This window comes from Phoenix dactylifera, chromosome 18 (assembly GCF_051530095.1).
Source record: "Phoenix dactylifera cultivar Ajwa chromosome 18, Ajwa_hap1_PhDact_Kaust_v1.1, whole genome shotgun sequence".
Taxonomy (NCBI): domain Eukaryota; kingdom Viridiplantae; phylum Streptophyta; class Magnoliopsida; order Arecales; family Arecaceae; genus Phoenix; species Phoenix dactylifera.
Genome location: NC_143207.1, coordinates 17,960,923 through 17,980,460, shown reverse-complemented (window position 1 = coordinate 17,980,460; position 19,538 = coordinate 17,960,923). Strand labels below are relative to the sequence as shown.

The window sequence follows — 19,538 nt, the reverse complement described above, 5'->3', positions numbered from 1 at the left end:
TACTTAGGTAGCAACATGTAAGATAATTCTTTTTTAAAGAAGGATGAAAGGGACTTATTCTCCAGAGTTGCCTCAATCTCTATGTGAATGGTAGTTTGGAGGCTGCATCTCCATCAAATGTACGTACTTTATGGATTGCAAACATCGCACATAGCGCATGGGTTAACGAACCCTTCTGCATGCGTGAGTAAAATGGAATACATGCATTTCCTGACTTCTTAGATAAAATAAAATTCCTTTATATTCTGAGGGCCATTTAAATGAGAGAAAAGAAAGCTGCATATTGATGTCATGCTAATTATTTCTCCATGTTCCACCCGCATCTCTTTCATATTACATTTCAGCATTTGTGTTGATTTCAGTATTCAGAAATTGTTCGGTAACATAGCTATTGTATGATATCTTAGCCCAACCGATAGTTGCTCAGATTTTATAGCAAGAACTCTTTTAAACCTAGAAGGGGCATAAAAATCTCAGAGATTCGTGGATTCAGAGGTGATGCCAAAGGCCAGCTCAGTTTTTAGTTTATCCATGGTTATCTCTGCCTAAAGGCTCGTCGGTCGCAGCATGGCTCCTTTGGTAGCCATCATCCAACTTTGGAATCCGAGGCTTCTAGAGAAACAGTTCGTGCTTTCTTAGACTTTCAAATAGAGCACGAGGAAGTTGATTTGTTTTGGGGAGGATCCCATGTTCCTAACCTTCGAGAATCCCATCCACTATGGGAACAAATGGGGCGAACCAGGCTTGGGTCCAACCAACCGCATGCAGTCCATGGCTCCTTAAATAGAGGATGCAACCTGCCTGGGAAAGAAAACTGAACCTTGGAACCTACAGGATCACCTATATCATTGCCATAAACACGCCTGATGAGCCGTGTTAGAATCGTCAAAAAATACGATAATCCAATTTAACCAAGAAATAACATGAACCTACTTGGATTATTGTTCGATGCCCCCGTGGGCAACTTAATGAGAGGCAGCTCGGTATATCTTGAACCCATCTGAATTGGAGGCAAGGGACCATATTATGCTGTATCCTTATTTGTTCACCAAAACAATTAGATCTCTTGGGACCGCACTCTTTCAGCAAGAAAAGATAGGATCTGTAAAGGAAAACCTTTAGCCGAATGGGAAATACAATTCAAAAACTCCCTTCGACCAAAATCTTGAATTTCTACAATCACGTTTAAACAACATTTACGTTACAGATCATTGACATCCACTTCCACCAAGATTATTCTACACATCAAATTCCATATATCAGCTGAAGGTTAAGACGTCTCAGTAGGTATACTGCGGGTCAAATCTCCTCCTCCCTTCTCGCTTGTAGTATGGAGTTTCGTCGACTGTCCTCCTCACATACTCCATGAAACGCTGGGGCGTATGAGGAGAGGACCGAACATTACCAGCTGAGGTACGCTCAGGTGTGGCCGGGCCCACAGCAACCGATGATGCAGCGGCGGCCCCCTGCCTGAGCGGTGCGGATCTGGCTGGTTTATCGAGCAACCTCATGAAGATGATAACTGTGAGCATCAAGATAACAGCACAGACTAGAATTGCAGGCCAGGTGATCTCTCTTACTCCTGATCTTTCTCCAGGCTCGTAACTAACATCAATTTCTGCTGTCTGATCTGTAATGAAGCATAAAGATGAATTTTCTGAGCAAAAGTGATACAAATGAATTGTAAGCGGCAGCATTTGTCTTGAGAAACTGCTGTAAATTTCTTGTTTCATGAATCCAAAAAATTAGTAGGTCTTTTGCTGTTAATTGCATTCAGGAGACAGTCTCGAATACTCTTCCCCATATTATTACATAGGAACGGAAATGCATTGGGAGGAATCAAAGCGATATGCATCATTTCCACCCTAGATCCAGTGGGACGCTTCTACTAGAATGGATTTGCAAATGTAGCTTAGTTATAATTCAATTAAAGCCATTTTTCAAAAAATCTAATTCAATTAAAGCTAGTGCAGTCAAAAGAAACTCATGCATCAAAGATAACTAATATTATGTAGAGACGACATAATTCTGGACTGTTTTCATGGACATTCCACTTCCTTTTTCTTTTTTTTTTTACTTCAATATGTTTCATTGGAAATGCCGATCCCTTATACTTACGGAATATATATACAAGGGCAAGAATACCATACCAGTGGAAGGAAGTACAATGGTGATTTTATCCGTAAATCTTTGGTTTTTAAGGACTTTGACCTGAATCACAAAGCATAAGAAATATGTATTAATTACACAATTTATGCAGTTAATTTAAATAATCGCGTTATATGAGTGAAACCTCACCTCATACTCAGCACGGCCTCCAAAACCAAATCCAACTATACTAAGGGGGCTTACCAACAACAAATCTTTGGCGTTCCAGTATACCTTCACATCTACTAACACAAACAATAATTAGAGTCATTTTGAAAGCATAATAATTAATGAACTTATAATTTTCTATTATTAAAAAGAAAAAAAACAGACACCTGTATTCCCCATAACTGTTATCAGGCTTTTATTGGAGTCAGGTGTCAAATTGACCTGCATTGATCACCAGGAAATTTATATTGCAAAAAAAGGAATAAATTATCTCTAATCTGCTTTCTCACAGAATTTCAAAAATAATTTGGCTTCAAAGTTATATCTTACAACCTTCCCTACTTCTGCAATTGAGAATCCTCCAACAAACAGTGCATGTGCAGATCCCATAATGTATGGGGCTTCTCTCAATGATGCAATAATGGAAATATATATAAATCCTCCACTGCTAGTAGTCTCTTCCAATCTCACATTTGAGTTGGAGGTTAAACTCAGCAAACTTTTTGGTGAGTACGGGAAAAAGAGGCAATATGAATTACCAGTAACATGATCACTCCATGGCTTTGCATATCTATCGTACAGAAGTGAGAAAGACAAGACCGATAAGATACATGGAAAATTTGAAACTAATACAAATTGTTGGTATGAAAGAACCAGCCACAAGAAACATACCCAACATAAGGTGGGTCAACCTTACAGTTATATGGGACTTCAAGTTGGTTTCTAGGAGCTTCAAACTTGTAGTCCAGGGAATCACTTCCACAATCAAAATAAGGAGAAAAGAATTAGTTCACCATAGCAAAATAATATTGTGCAAGCATCCCTAGCAGCAATAGATAAGTCATGCTTCAAGAGCTTATCTGGAATGACAGACATATGACATATTACAAGCTTACTTTATAAAATATAAGTAGAGAAAGGTAAGCCGTCTTAGTACCGAGCCCCGTCTATCACTATGTCAGTATCAAGGTCCGCCGTACCGACTATACCGATGTACCGGCAGGCACCGATAGTAGTACGGTTCTGGTTCGTACCGGCTTAAACCGGTACCTTTTTCGCTAAACGCGCACGGACGCACGAGGGCGAGTGCGGGGGCGCAGCAGACGCGCGCGCTCCCCGTGCGGGCGAGCTGCCTTGAGCGCCTGCATGGGCACACTGCCGTTCCCAGCTCGGGGGTGCCGTTCCCTGTGTGAGGAACCACGCGCGGGGGCGGCCCCGCGCGAGGAAGCTGCGCTTGAGCCCAATTCGCACTGGTACCGGCTTGTACCGATGTGAACTGGCCCGATTTCATACCGGTTGGGGATGGTACCGGTACGGTACACGCTGAACCGACCAGTTTAGGCCGGTTCAGCAGACCATGGTCGGTACAGTATGGCATGGGGCCGGTTCAACGTACCAAATATTGGTACGCCCCCCATACCATATATTGGTACCAAAACAGTATGGTACGGTACGCCTCGTACTGCTCGATCCGGTCTGGTACGACAAATCTTGTAGAAAAAAATGATATATGATTGGTTCCTATAAAAATGATATAAAAAGCTATGATTCAGAAAGCAATTGCAATCCCACCACACCCAATATAAAATTTCATATCATGATGTTAGAGAATGAGATACAAGAAAATAAGGAAAATTCGATGCACTTAAGGTGCAAAAAAAGACCTACTTTGAAACTTCTACAACTTGGAGGAACCTTGATAAATCTTAATTTTATTTCAATAGAACCATATCTACTATTCTGAAGGTGCCAATTGGCTGAGTTGGTAAAGTCTCATCCCTTGATACATGGTTCAATCCCACTCTGGGAATTGGTTGGCTTCCACCTGTCCTAGTACTTCATAAGTCCGACCATAATAATGCTAAAGCCCTGCATGGAACTTTATAAAGAATCATAAACTTATGGGAACGGGCATAAATCCTAACAAGGGAGAACACTGGCTAACATAGAAGGAAGACTCTCAAGTCTCAACCATGGGGGTCTAGCTTTCCTTGTTCTCATTTTCTATTTCCCGAACAACTTGTGAGGTCATCTTGGGAAAAATCCAAAAAAGTCTATAAATCTCAAACTCATATCCATGTCTCCTTCATGCTAACAAGCCTTTTCTTCTTTTTGCATAATCTGTACTGTAAAGAGGTACTTTTGTTTAATTTTTTTCATGGGAGTTAATGCCAAAGAGTAATAGAGTCACTTTACCTTTAAAATGGATACTTATTAACACCATCAGCCAAAAAATTAATGGAATGTGTATTGTTTCAAAAACAGGATGAATTGAGGCTATATATGACGAATAGAGGCTATATATGCAAATAATGATTTTTGAGGGGTAAATAAGTAATACCTATATTTGCATGGGGGATATATGCAAAAATCCAAGTGTATTTATGTAAATGATAAAAGAAAATTTACGCAGATGGGATCACAACCATCCATCTCCTCATGTATGCGAGCATGTGCCAAACCTAGTATTTATAATGCAAATTGGTGATCTACATGTTCACCGAATAATTCGGATATTGTTTTCACTACTATGCAAGTTTAATGACTTGCTTATCCCCTAAACTTTCTTCAATTTACAGTTCCATACTGGTCTTTTCCTATACAAAGTCTACTTCACAAATGCCACTTCTTCCATAAACAATCACTTGAAGTAATTATTCTCTCATCTGGAAAATGCCTATATAAAGATCTAGAGTGTTGATCATGATTTATACCATTAAAAATGCCTAACAGACAAAGTAAAATGTTTTGGTGGCCTCCTAGCCATGCATGAAGTGGGTGCATTGTGCTAGTGTGTTTGAATTACTTATAATTGAAAATCCACACCATTGATGATGAGCTACACACGTCACAAAATATGTATATATTGGAATTCAATATTCAATAAGTTTTGATATTCAGATCATAACATAACGTTGTATCATGCTATTTGGTCATTAAAAGGAAAAGAAAGAAGGGTAGTGATTTAAAAGATGACTCTTTGGGTGTTGAAAGTAAGAGCAAGAGAATTCCAAGCAGGACAAATATTGTTATTGTAGCACTTCATCAAAGTTATGAGTTTGGATTCCCACTTTGGCGTTCCATATGATCACAAGTTTGAATGGGTTGAGGAGATGGTTTCCTACTTCGACTTCAACATACAAAATTATGGTGTATGAGCGCAAGTAGTAAGGTTTCTTAAGGGGGCTTTTCTCTAGTTGTCTCATAACCAGAGATTGGTGAGCATAAACCATACGGAGATCTCGTGTTAGGAGTCCAAAAAAGGCATACAATATGGCTCTTGCAATCTTGTTTCAACAAACTTGTCTTGTTGACAAAGGTATCTGGTTGGGACAGATTTTTTTTTTTAAAGGTGGATGGCCATGTTGGTTGACCAGAGTGAAGTGTGAAAGACAAATCAATCGATTAGTAGAAATAGAATTATTCAACTCGAAAATGAAAGGAAACATACTAAAATTATTCAACCAAAGAAAAAATGGAACTCTGGTGAAAACTAATGCTGAATCTCATTGAAAATCACTTCATATGCATTTGTCTAAATAGTTATAAGTTTTGACCATAAGTGTGTGTGAGAGAGGTTATACAAACCTAAACTTCACCAAGAACTTGTAACCTTTGGATGGAAACTGAATGTTAGTCAAGGTCTCTGTTGGAGCACCGACTATTATTTGTTCGACTTTCAGCACAGTAACTGTTGTTTGCAATTTTAAATTCATACCTTCAAAGATTACTGCTTCCCCATAAAAAAAGGAATAATTGGAAAGGATCAGAATAAAGTAACAATGAATATTTACAAGAATTATTATATATTTATAATCCAAGGTCAGAAAGTCAATACCTTCAGCTGTACCTTCATCACTAGCATGACTTTCTCCAGTGATTCTATTTACTGATAGAACACTTTCATTACTGCTTAACCATTGACCTGATTGAAGGCCATCCAAACCTACAAAACACAGGTGTCAAATATCTGATTAGAGGACTGACAGGTTACTAAATATATATAAAATATCATTAGAGAAAGAAAACAGGTGAATTATTTAAGTGCTACGGATTTTACCATCAAGCAGAAGAAAAATTCTAACCTAATACCTTTTTTAATTTCATATTTTTTCCCTTTTTGGGCAGGGGAGGTAAACCCAACTCTTTAGCAGTTCAGCCTCATTTAAAGGACTAGAGATCTAAATCCTAATTTCAGATCCACTCTCCTACAAATAGGAATCATGATGTATGAATCTCTAAGATACTCAATACATAGGAGTATGAAAACATTTGCATTTGAATAAATTGTAAGCAACCTGACCATTTAATAACACTTTTTTTTTCTCTCTTTCAAGCAAGAAAAGGGAAATCTAATCTTTTCAAATGGACTGCCATAAGCATCCATCAGAGCCATATCTTGGAATCAGTAGGGAAAAAGGACCACAGGTGGGAACAAATGGAGGTGCCCACCAAACCAACAAGCCAGAAATCTGACACCATCAAAGTGCTCGGAAAGCTTGACCATACTCATACGAGTGGATCTCATTGGACAAGGTATGGAATTCCAAACCTCATGATCTCTGGAAAAAGTTAAATCTACATCAGCATGTGCATGAAGCATGCTCACATCCAGAACCCCTTAAGTCATGGGCCTCTTGTGTACCAGATGTCAGTCCCACATCAAGAAGGGGTGCTTTGGAATTCACACCATTTAAAGGTAGCCTTTACCAACAACAGCATGCAAGTCTGGCAGTGCACATGACCTTTTAGCAGACACTTTTAGCTGCAATTTCTTGGTGTTGCTTATGATGCTTGGGTTCGAACCCTAAGGTAACTGCATTCGAGCACATACAAAGAACACATGCACATAGAAAAGATAGCTTTAACTCTAACAGGACATGTGAATACACTTGAAAGTTGTATTTAGTATTGTGAGATAAACTATCTGAAACTTGTAAGCAAGGTTCGCCGTATCGGACCGAACTGGACGATACACCCCAATACTGTATTGGTTCGGTACCAGTATCCGGTACGAAAAGCGTACCAACACTCGGTACACCGAAAAGATCCCGTACAATACTGTACCGACATAGCCATAGTGTGGCACCGGTACAGGATCCGGTACCGAGACGAAGAACCTTGCTTATAAGTATTCAAAAAAATGTTTGAATTCTCTTAAGTGACATATAATTTTGATAATGTTCACAGAAGTGTCATTAAAAAAGAAAGATATAGGCCATTAAAAAGATAGTCAAAACATTATTACACTACCAAAATACTTTTATTAAAATTAACTTATAGTTTATCATGACCAACATTATCAATTATTTTCAATAAAAAATCAGTATTATTCAATTTTTGTAACAGTACACTAACTAAGAAATACCAAAAAATTCGGGCCGGACCGAACTAGTACGGTACGGTACGCAACGTCTGATTTGGGCTGGTACGGCGTATCATGATTTTGAAGCATCACTTCAAAATTTATTAACTAAAGACCTATTCAAGGAATTCTAAAAATATCTAAAATACTAATAAAAATGCTTATATCGTTATCAGTTTAGATTGGTTGAGATAATAGATGCCAATATTTTGTAAATTCCATGTGGTATGGCGGTGGATGTTTGTTCATGCTTGTAATGGTTGTCTTTCAGCTTTAGTTTTAGCTCCTTGTTTCTCTGCTACTAGATTCTATACACATGGGTGTTTCTTCAATGAGCATTGTCAAGGAGTTTGGAACTTGCCTTATCAACTGGGAACCACCAATCTTTTATATTTTGGATATGATCAACAAAACTACTTGGTGATGATCAAGGATTGAAGGTGTGATGGGATTAGTTGCACTAATTCATTTGATTGCATTTATTTTGTGGTTGCATCTTCTCCATTGACATGATGAAATAAGTTTTGCCACTTGGATGCTAAAATTGTTCCTCTTTTTTGTAGTTTAGTAGCAATTATTTCACTGATGCATGTGTTCTTTAAAGTTGAACTGTACTGAGCATACTGGAAATGGCATAAGTATCAAACCATCAAGATCCTCCACTATCCTCTCTTTCAATGTTGGTGTATGGTGGCTAATCATGTCTAAGAGGTCAGTGAGTTTGAGAAAAAGGTTGTCCACAAGGAATATGTCTAATGCAATTATTTTGTTTAGGAAGAACCTAATCACTAAAAGAGATCTTGGATTAGGATATCACTTATCTTATTAAATCTAATAATATATAAATGTTCATTTACTTATATATCATTGTGAAAGTTTTTGGTGCATAGTGATTTCTTTAGATTAGTACTTAATCTAATGCAAAGCCCCACTGACCATGACAAGCAACAATGGTTTACCGAACCGACCTAAACCAAACAGTTCGGCCCATACCAAACTGAACCGATGCCTAGTCAGAACAGTTGGGTTTGGTCACTTCGGTTATAAAAGCCCTCACCCACCCCAAGTTCACTGTAATAAAACCCCTTCCTAGTCTGGTGTCGGTTCAGCGAATCCAACAATTAAGGGATGGCATTCAGGGATAAACGAAGTGGGAGAGACTGGATTGCAAAATATTGTGTCAAAAAAGGACTTCTTAATTCTTTTTCTATTTGAATCCTACAATCCAAGGTCGGCGGAACCGTCCCGAACCGGGCGGTTCCTCCCATTCCGAGCCATACTGGTAGCTCATTAGTACGGTTCCGGCAACGAAAACGAGACGTGTTGCCGAAGCCGAAGAAGAAAAGAGAGCAAGCGGGGGAGGGAGGGAGAGGGAGAGCTGGCGGATGCCGGTGGAGGGCCACAAGAGGCGAGGCCGCTGCCGGACCCCTGTTTCGAACTCCGCCGACCCCCCGCGGCCCTCTGCTAGCATCCACCAGTCTCTCTCCTCCTCTCTCTCTTTTCCTCTCTCCGACGGTATTGTGCCCTCGTCGGTACAAACCCGGCATACAGACTCGAGCCGCCAAAGAACCGGTACGGTGTCCGGTATCGGTTCCTCCGACCTTGCTACAATCCTTCCAATTAACATTGGGGAGTGAATCGAGTGATCAATATATGTGACAAGAATATACTTCCAGGACCCTCCACGACATAATGGATAAATGTGACCTCAAAATAGATATCCTTTAACCATAAGTTCATTTAATTCAAAACTACTTAGGCAATCATTTACATGTTTCAGGCTTTCAGCTGCCCATTATTACAAGAAATGCCCAACTTTTTCATCAAAACTACAACACAGAAATCCTTCATAAACAACCATAGCAATGAAATATCTGGACTAAACCTAGTCAGCAATTTCTAGTATCCATTTAAAATTAATCCATAAACATTTGAAAAGAATATAGATTTGTTAGCAGGCATGCCCTGACTTTTGCAAGTAGCACACTAGTTAGTGGTTACCATCTTATTTATCCATCCTCATTCTTTCTACGTCTGTTGATGTTAATTAGGCCCACAAGATCATTAATGTAATCCTAATTTAGATGGTTTGATCACTTGGCAGTAAGGCTGCAAATGGATCGGGTCGACCCGTGACCCGACCCGACCCGACCCGATCTACGTAGACCTGACCTGACCCGAATTTTAGGACCCGCGGGTCCGGGTCGGGTTCTAAATTGGATCCGAATCATTTTCTAGGTCGGGTCTGGGTTTACTGAATCGGACCCGACCCGACCCGAACGGACCTGAAGAGAGAGAGAGAGAGAGAGAGAGAGAGAGGGGAAAGCAAAAGAGTCTTTTTTTTTGTGTGTGTGGGTTGTGGTACTATTGGTGGTTTTTAAGTGAATTTATGGCGGGCTTTCAAGGCAGACAGGAAAGAGAGATGGGTTTCTTAGGAGCTTGTTAGCTTGCTCCCATGGCCTTATTATTCTCTAAGGGATGGGAAATGCCAGCCAATGAGGAGGAAAAGCTTTGTACCGAAAAAAAAAAGAAAAAGGAGGAAAAGCCCTAAGGGGAGTAGGGTTCAAGCGTGGAAGGATAGCAACAAGCATAGGTTCACAGAATCCAAAGGAACCTCAGCCCGTCAGGATTCTCTCTCGATCTATTACACTGTTGATACCTCTCTTGTCTCGGTAGCTGGCTTTTTTTTTCCTTCTGTTTTTTGGTTTTTGTTTCTTTTAACTTTTGAAGGGAGAAAGTGAGGGAACACTGAACTAAATATGGGTCATGTGCCAGTTTTCTGCAATGGAATTGGATTTTGGAAGAAGGTCTGAGAATTTTTTTGTCCTCCTGAGAGGGGAGCAGGGAGACACCAAGTTCCGTGCAATCAGTCATATAGATAAAAAATAGTGATATGAAATTTGGCTTGCAGACCGACTTAGTAAGTCATGGGTCATCTGTTCTGACTGGTAGTCAATTGCAAGTCTAGCAAGTCATGGGTCACCCAGCACCTCATAATTATGATATGACCAAATTAGATTTGCCCAAATTCTTTCCCAAAAGCATAAAGAAAGTGGTGACATCTGACCAGAACCCGACTCGGACCCAGACCCAACCCGGACCCGACCTGATCTTCAACCCGATCGGGTCTGGGTCCAAAATTAGGACCTGAACAAAAAACCGGGTCGAATCGGGGTCACTCAAGACCCGACCCGACCCGACCCATTTGCACCCCTACTTGGCGGTAAACAAATTAGTAAGAAACAATATCATAGCTCATTCTTCTGTTTAACAAAAATACAATGTCATGGTACAGACCCCAGTTGATAGTTTGTGGTGATATTATTCATGAAAAGATCATGCCAATTTTGAGATTCAAAATATTTACCTGGGACTAGAGCAATATAAAGAGCATATCATACAGCAACATTCCACAGCAAATACAAACACAACCTCTGCATTTGAAATCTTCATAGATAAAGTAATATAAACAGCATATTATACTACATCATTTCATATTAAGAGATTATGGATATCAAACAAGTGCCATGGTATTTTTGACTTCTTGAGTATTTTAAGTATTTCAAAAACATTCATGAAAAGATCATGCCAATTTTGAGATTCAAAATATTTACCTGGGACTAGAGCAATATAAAGAGCATATCATACAGCAACATTCCACAGCAAATACAAACACAACCTCTGCATTGGAAATCTTCATAGATAAAGTAATATAAACAGCATATTATACTACATCATTTCATATTAAGAGATTATGAATATCAAACAAGTGCCATGGTATTTTTGACTTCTTGAGTATTTTTGCCATGGTATATTAAGAGATTATCATTTCTCATGTAGCATTATAGAAATACAAAACAGAATTGTTGATTAACAAACATGTAAATGGAGCAGATATTACATAGAAAACAAACCAAGCATTTTGTCCACTGAAAATATATTAAAGGGTTCTCAAACATTTCCTGTTGACTAGTGATTCAGTGAGTGTTATCATGTGACCTGTGTTCATAGGGATCTCTACCATAATTTATGAAAATTACAAATTAAGCAGAAAATCCAAATATGTTGCTTGCTATGAAAAGAGCACTCAAGATGACAATCTGAGATACTTCCATCTCCCCACAAAAAGAAAGAATATACATTTAAGCTCACCATCTCCAAGTATGGAAAAATTAAGATAGTGCCCAACATGTAGAACTGGATTTCTAGGCCACAATTGCGCACCAACTGATACCTGATCAACAATGAAACGGCAATGTAAGGACTGAAAAAATGTTATACTGCTTTTTAGAATGAAATGTGCATATCAACCAATTGCAGAAGAGCACCAAAAGCTAATATCTCATAGCTACTTCACTAATCTGCACGAGAGTTACAGAACCAACAAAAAGTACCACATAAACTGGTGATTTTTGCCTTCAATTCATGGTGACTTCAACACGATATTTCAAATACCTCATGTAAGTGCCTTATAACTTCATGAGTTATGCCATGGTAAGTTCAATATATTGCTTAATTAACTCAAATATCGTTATGCATGGAATTGCTTCAAAAATCCATGGTAGTCAACAGTCAAAGACCCAAGAAATCTTACCAGCATGAAGTCTGCTTTCCTTGGATTATGATCGATGGATATCCTCACAAGAGCTTTACCAGGCCTCTTTGCCTTTATTGCATGAGAAGGAGAAACCAATATTACATTAAGAAAAAAAGTAGCAAGTGAATAAAAAGAATATTTACACCCTAGCTGCATTTTTTAGACCTCTATGTTCTCAACCCCTGCTTATGCCAAGTGCTCAGAAAAAAACATATAGATCCAGTCTGCTAGAAAGATCATCACATGTGAGAGTAGAGAAGAGAGACATCCAGACCTGTAGAGTAACATGTTCATTGCTGCCATGCATGCTAGTATCAACCTTTGGCATGAAAGCAGATATGACATCAGGATTATTAGTCTCAATATCCAAAGGAACCACACCAAATGCTTCAGAGAATGGATATCCTAAAAATGGAACAAACAAACAGAAATACCATTAACATAGAATCATAGTTTGAAAGAATAGACAAGGGACTGTCAAAATGTCAAATACTCTGGAGATAGAGAATACCTAAATCATCAGAGTAGCTAACAATCAATTCCATTTCTGCATTAACAGGAAGGTAAGCCACATGGAAAGAAGATTCTGGTGTAGTTACCCTTACTTGTGACACCTAAGCAATGAAGATAGTATCATAAGGTCTTACACTCACAAAATGGCTTCATAAATAAACCACTGAGCAAACCAAACCATCAATTTGATCCCCCTAAAGGAACACTTACAAATTAAATAAATAAAGATGAAATATCAGTTTGACAAAGAATTGCCATGCACATGATCCAATCAGATCTACCTGGGGTAGTCAAATGGGAAAGAAACATGTCTAGTGCAGTAATGAATTCCTTGTGCAGAATAATTTTTGCTTCTTACCTTACATAAAAGAATCTCAGATGAGCTATCGCAAATATATTTTCCAATAAATCTAACTTTAAGTAGATCAATCATTATCACATTAACAACTATGTCACTAAAAATCATGAAAGATTTTCTTCACAACTGTGAAGAAAACAATCGTACAACTGTGGTGCCAAATGAAGAAAAAAGGCTAAGAACAAACATATACTGAAACATCATCAGGATTGAGTTGTATAAGCTACTGTTCCTAGTTCTAGTCAAAGAGTCAGCCACCTCACACAGTGCAAAGTGCAAACCTAAAAATTATATTTCGGTTCTATTCTAGTTTCTCTTAGTATAAGAGGCTTTTATAGTGGAGTGGAATTTCTAACCATGATGCCTAAAAAATATTAAATCAAACATTTTCTTCGGACATCAAATAAGGAAAAACAAATTTGTAACCAGAAAAACTAGAGCAAAAGCGTTACATGCCTGTGCAAAATCAAGCATTCAAGACACTGTAATTGACTATAACACAAGGTATCCACGAGTTTAGCCATGATAGAGTTATAGACCATTTAACATCTAAAGATTCTAAACCCTGAATTAAATCATAAGCAAGATCCTGACCAACATAGTGCTTATAGTGCATTTTTCAGGAAATTACTATCCCAAGATTAGTATTTCTGTAAAAGCTGATATATACCAGACACAATTGTAGTAAAAGATACATAAACTTCAAAGAGATGACAAACTTCCAAACCAAATGGAAGATGCCGCCTCCTCCTGCAGTAGCCATGATGGTTGCTGTACTTGGCTTAGATCTCAAGTGAAAGGAAAAAAGAAACTCAATTATTATAAGAAAAACGCATGGAGATATAGATCTCTTTTGCAAGCCCTTTGAAGACGATTCCAACGAATAACCTGTTCGTGACTAAAGCAATATTACATGGACAGGCGCATCCATCTTGTCAAAGCCATATCGACACATATCGTCAAGTCACAAATATGGACACTTTAGATGCATATGAGACTCTTAGCACACTAATGCCCAGCGGAGAATTAAGCTTATCCAACAACAAGTTCAACATGGCTCTTAAACCAATTTACTCTAATGGTGGAAGAAGTAGGTTTTTGTAGTTCTTGGAGTTTGACTTAGGATGGAAGTTAAAATTTGTGGAATATAACACATACATCAAAGAAGTTATAATTATCGCACATACAAAATCATGCGACCACATCAACCCAGTAGGAATCAACTATCACTATTATATTAGCATCGAACAACAAAAGAAAAAATTGCCAATTATATGGATTATGAAACACCTTAAATACTAACTTAATATTTCCTGTTTTACAATATTATAAAAGTACATACAAAATTTACATTAGACTATTTTATTTCAGGTCTCCCTGCATCTCATTAAATCCCTCTTTCCAAACAGACACTTTGTATGCATCCAAATCTAATGTCGGGTCCATGAAATATTGGAGTAAAGAGAAACGGGCATTTCAAAAGAATTAATTCTCATCGCAGCAATACATTAGCACTTGATATGCAATTCAATGTGATTGTAGTTTTCTTGATGTATAATATAAAACCATAGTTGAAGTTTCATACTACTACTTTAGACATAGCTGTTTCCTACAAGCATCATGTGTTGCTGGTATATGGAATTAGGATGTAATATCAAATGAGAACTAGCAATGTAACAGCAAAAATTTAACGTTTGCCCCAGGCTCCCAACAAACAGCTTGGTCTAACATCAAAGAGCTTGCTTCAAGATTTGAACCAAGCACAGAAGCAAATCACTAGAAAAAATTGGCAAAGGATGCAGAAATTTCACTATGAATTTGGTAGCAGATATAGTGGAAAATTTGCCGGTATATAACTGCTCGAAACCTTTTTACCTATAGGTTCTATCATTGATATAAAATTAGAATGTAGCAGCAAATGAAAACTAGCAACATAAGAGCAAAAACATCTCTCCCAACAAACAGCTTGGTCTAACATCAGAGAACTTGCTTCAAGAGTCAGACCAAACCACAGAAGTAAATCACTAGAAAATTAGCAACGGATGCAGAAATTTCACTTAACACAAATTTGCTAGAGGGAATAGTGGTAAATGTTCGATATATTTTTGGGCATTTGTAGTGAATAGTGATGGATACACAACTGACCTCAGCAGTCCTTACACAAGATGCAATCACTGTTCTTCCTGTTGATCGGTCATTTGCTTCGATACAATCAAGATCATTACTTTCTTTTGTTCTAATTTTACTTCCATCAATAGTAATACCCGCCTGTCTTAAAAGGCCATTTCCTCCACATGCCCTCAGCATAGAGTAAGTAGTAGTAGCTTTACGCTTATGGAAGTCTACTTGTCCATATGTGTCTGAAAATCTAGGCAAAAGATCTGCTGAGGTATAGAAGGGTGGGAGGACCCAGGTTATAGGTATCCCAAGAGCCAGAGGAGGATCAGATACCACTGTCAATGACTCGGATGCATTGTAAGATACTGGTTGAGGATAACCATTTAAAACAAAATCACAAGAAACTGAAATGGAAACTCTTGCTTTGCCTGCAGATCTGGATCATAGAAGATGTTAAATAGTGAAGATGCATGTGTTCATGAATAAGTGCATGCTCATAAGTCATAACTATGGGTGACCATGCATATATGTATGTGTATTAAAAAAAATAACAAAAATTATCTTACAAAAATATGATAAATTATAAAAAATTACATGCTCAACATCTTGTAAAAAAAGATAATACAACAAATATACTTGGCATTACAAAACTACAATTGTTGTAACTAAATAATTTATATGTTTAAGAGAATATGAGGGCTTCCATCATACATGACTCGCCACTAGAAAAAGAAACACATCTTTTAGAAGTGAAAATGCGGACACCAATCTGATTAGCGATTTCTTCCTTATAATCTCTAATGTTAGTTTTAGAGTGATATCTGGATAATGTAAGGAAACATAAAAATGGTTAATGAATGAAATGCTACAACTGTTGCATATCAAAAACATGAAAATCAAATGTATTAGCATGGATTACTTAGCATCTTAGGAACAAACATATAAAAAGAGAATTAAATATTTATAGTTTAAAATTTTAATATAATAGAATGTCTTAAATCCATGAAGTAGTAACTAACTTTGCTTTATAAAAGGAGGATACTGTATAGAAATTTAGATTTCAAAAGAGGATGCCATTATATAAGTTCACTCATTTACCTTCTCTTTTTTCCTTGATAATAAAGGTATCTACTTCTCTCTCAATTTCTCCAACTCTCCCCTCTACCATGGGCACATTCCACCCTTGCTCTTCCTTCACTAGCAGCCAACTCTTTTCACATATTATTCTCTCTGTATGTGTGTGTGTGTGTGCGTGCACGTGCCTGTGAGCGTACCAATCAATCAATTACCACAACCCTATCCACTGCCTCCTTAATTTGCACCCAGCACTCCTGCTCATGCAAGACTCTCTCAATTGAGTTTTTTCTCTCTTAATAACCCTTTCTACCTAAGATTATGAGCTCTTAAGAAGTTCAAGTACCCCCCCCCCCCCCCCAACGCCACCCTTGGTGGCTACATAACTGAATACATGTGTGAATATATCGACCATGTTACCGTACTGCACTAGTGTTACTAGGACCAGGAATTCTCATCCTAATGATACCAGTGCAAGTGCTGGTACTGTACTGCTCCACTGAGATGGCAGTACTCAAGATGCCATCGAGACACTAGTTTACTCATGAATTCAAATGTCTCGATCATCATGGTTGGTACCGATTGAGACTGGTTAGTTCGTTACCAGAGTTGCCTAGAAACAATTGGGATAAGCAAGACAACCAGAGGAGAGGAGATCTTTAAATTTAAAAAATTAAAAAAAATACTTGCAAGAAGGGACATCTTGCATCCTATCTATGTTAAAGGCTTAAAAAGCTTATTTCAGAAAAAAATCACTAAAACCAAAAATAAAATTTAATAATAAAAAAATAAAAAATTGGCTTGGAGTCATCCTATTACAGTATTTAGATGCTCATACATCCCATGTGTTGGGATAGAACAAGGTCGGAGAAACCGGTACCGGGCACCATACCGGTTTTCCGGCCAAACAACTTGATACGGGCCGTGCCGAGCCTATACCGAGAGAGGGACCACGGGAGAGAGGAAAAGAAAGAGAGATCGAGCGCGGGAGGGAGGGTTGGAGGAGGGTGGCGGTCGCCAGTGGAGTGTTGGCAGAGGCCGGAGGAGGCCGGCCTCGGCCACAGAAAGTGAGGTCGCGGCTGCTGCCCATGTTTCAAACGAAATAGGGGCCGGCCGCAACCTTAAAAAATTTCGTATTTTTAAAGTACAGTCAACAAATCTCTCGCCAACTTTACTTAAATATAGTGAATTTTTTTAAGGCCGTGAGCCCTGTTTCATTCAAAATAAGGTCGGCGGTCACGGCCTCCCTTCCCGTGGCCTGCAACAGCCTCCGCCAAACTCCGCCGGCTCTCTCTCCCTCCCTCCCTCGTTAGCTTTCTCTTTCCTTCTCCTTCTCCTTCTCCTGGGATGGGGGCATCTCGATATTGTACCAAACTGGGACCAAACTAGGATGGGTGCTAGTACCAAGTCTTAAATCCTTGATTAGGACATTTCAGAATCTCAGTTTTTTTGCCATGTCCGGAAACTTAAACACTTCATGACATTCCTTGACACTTTAAATCAGAAAATTATGAAATCATCATATGGTCATATCAACTTTTGGGTTTTATACCTAAACATTTAGCAAATGTTTTATGAAGTCTATTAAATGACATAGCAATTGATCCAATAAATTATACATTACATACATACATTTGTACATATTCTAGACAATACAGACATGCCCCCGTGTCCATTTTTTTTTCTGAGGGATTCCTTGTCCTACTCTTAGAACACTCAGACACTTGGCACTTGTACCGTGCGTCCAGGACCTAGTTAGCATTGGTACGACCACATGACCACTTTCCAGCATCCATCCCTACAGAATTGTCATCATTTGGGAACCAAGAGCAGTTGCCTGGCCAATTTATTAGAATTGAAGGGTTCTAAACAGGCTGATTTCTTTTTCTTCTCCTTTTCTCTTAGTCTCTCTTCTTCTCCCTGTTCTTTTCTAACTACTCTGTATTATTCTCCTGCTTGATCCTCTTTTCTTCATTCACTGATTCCCTCTTCTGATCCCAAAAGGGAAACACCAAATCAGGATTTTGCTGGGATGAAGGAAATTGACGATTAACCATAGCATACAAGGCTGTTGAGGGCTGAAATTGATGCTATGATGCTAAGAGCTAGAATTTTCAACATCTGTCATATGATATAAGAATAAGACACCAGGCCAGCAGTTAAAATTTGAAGGCACAAGAAGTATATATAAAGGACATGTGGTAGAAATTAGGAGTTCCCACTTAACATGAATGTAGATGGTGCTGAGAGCATGTTGCAAAACCAAATATAGCTATCAGCTCCCGAAGTTTTACATAACAAACCTCTCTAATATTTTCCCTGTTTCTTTACAGTTATAACCATGACTAGTTTACTATCGTTTCCATCTATGTTGCACAAATGAATATATAAAACATAGCATGCACATAACCAGAGAGCAATATTAATCAGTATGATAGTTTTTACTTTTACATTAAGATGTTTAATTATTTTTCCTATAAATAAGTGTTCAAATTGCTTGCCTGGAAGCAGAACATATAGGTTACTTCAAGTGATTAAAGTACTGCTTATGAAGAGGGGGGAGTGAGAGAGAGAGAGATTACATTCAGGTAAGTAATGAATACCTGCCAATCAAGACATTGATAAATCCAATATCCCTCTCATCTGAATAGCATGGATGGTCATTTCCTAAGCAAGATAATGAAGCTTTGTGCACATCAGAATGCAAAGATGTGGCTGATTCAAAACTCAACACCTAACACAAATGAAACAAGGCATCAGTCTACTGCCAATAACATATAACAGACAGAAATTGAATGTAGCAAAGAAAAATAAAAAGAAAGATATGTCTTGACCTTTTCATTCTCTACTATCCACTTGTAATCTCTACAGACCTCATAGAAGGAAAATAAATCTCCCTGATTAGTATACAGATTCATTAGTTAAAAATGGCCAAGGCAGTTGTAGATAAATCATGCTTTCAAAACAATGTAACTTGCCTCAGGAATGGCTGGAAAGACGGGCATCTTGCAACCAATGCAGAGCCGGTCGCTCTGCAGATTCAAAGTCATTGCTGATGGGATCCCCACTTCAACTCTTCCATATGCTTCACAAATCAAGATACCTCCATTCCCATAGATAGCTGCCTGGACAGTCTGATCATCAAATCAATGCAATTAGTACTGAAAGAAAACAGGAGCAGTACAATTACATATAGC

General features: G+C 38.3%; 1 protein-coding gene across 7 annotated transcripts in view; it reads right to left on the bottom strand.

The window, feature by feature from the left end:
- Positions 1-1,066: 1,066 nt before the first annotated feature.
- EMB3012 (embryo defective 3012) overlaps positions 1,067-19,538 on the bottom strand; it is a 46,990-nt gene continuing 28,518 nt past the window's right edge. For 2 of the 7 annotated variants that reach the window (XM_088714336.1, XM_088714333.1), the window contains 16 exons: positions 19,316-19,475; positions 19,176-19,234; positions 18,945-19,075; positions 15,295-15,703; positions 12,790-12,892; positions 12,553-12,683; positions 12,276-12,347; positions 11,834-11,915; positions 6,155-6,262; positions 5,905-6,046; positions 2,989-3,072; positions 2,650-2,887; positions 2,484-2,538; positions 2,299-2,393; positions 2,151-2,211; positions 1,067-1,630 (listed from right to left, as the gene is read on the bottom strand). In XM_088714336.1, coding sequence (XP_088570462.1) covers positions 1,281-1,630; positions 2,151-2,211; positions 2,299-2,393; positions 2,484-2,538; positions 2,650-2,887; positions 2,989-3,072; positions 5,905-6,046; positions 6,155-6,262; positions 11,834-11,915; positions 12,276-12,347; positions 12,553-12,683; positions 12,790-12,892; positions 15,295-15,703; positions 18,945-19,075; positions 19,176-19,234; positions 19,316-19,475 — 2,280 coding nt within the window. In that variant the 3' untranslated portion in view covers positions 1,067-1,280. Of the gene's footprint in view, positions 1,631-2,150; positions 2,212-2,298; positions 2,394-2,483; positions 2,539-2,649; positions 2,888-2,988; positions 3,073-5,904; positions 6,047-6,154; positions 6,263-11,833; positions 11,916-12,275; positions 12,348-12,552; positions 12,684-12,789; positions 12,893-15,294; positions 15,704-18,944; positions 19,076-19,175; positions 19,239-19,315; positions 19,476-19,538 lie in introns of all 7 variants that reach the window. The other 5 variants (XM_008809229.5, XM_088714334.1, XM_088714335.1 and 2 more) reach the window with 5 other exon arrangements.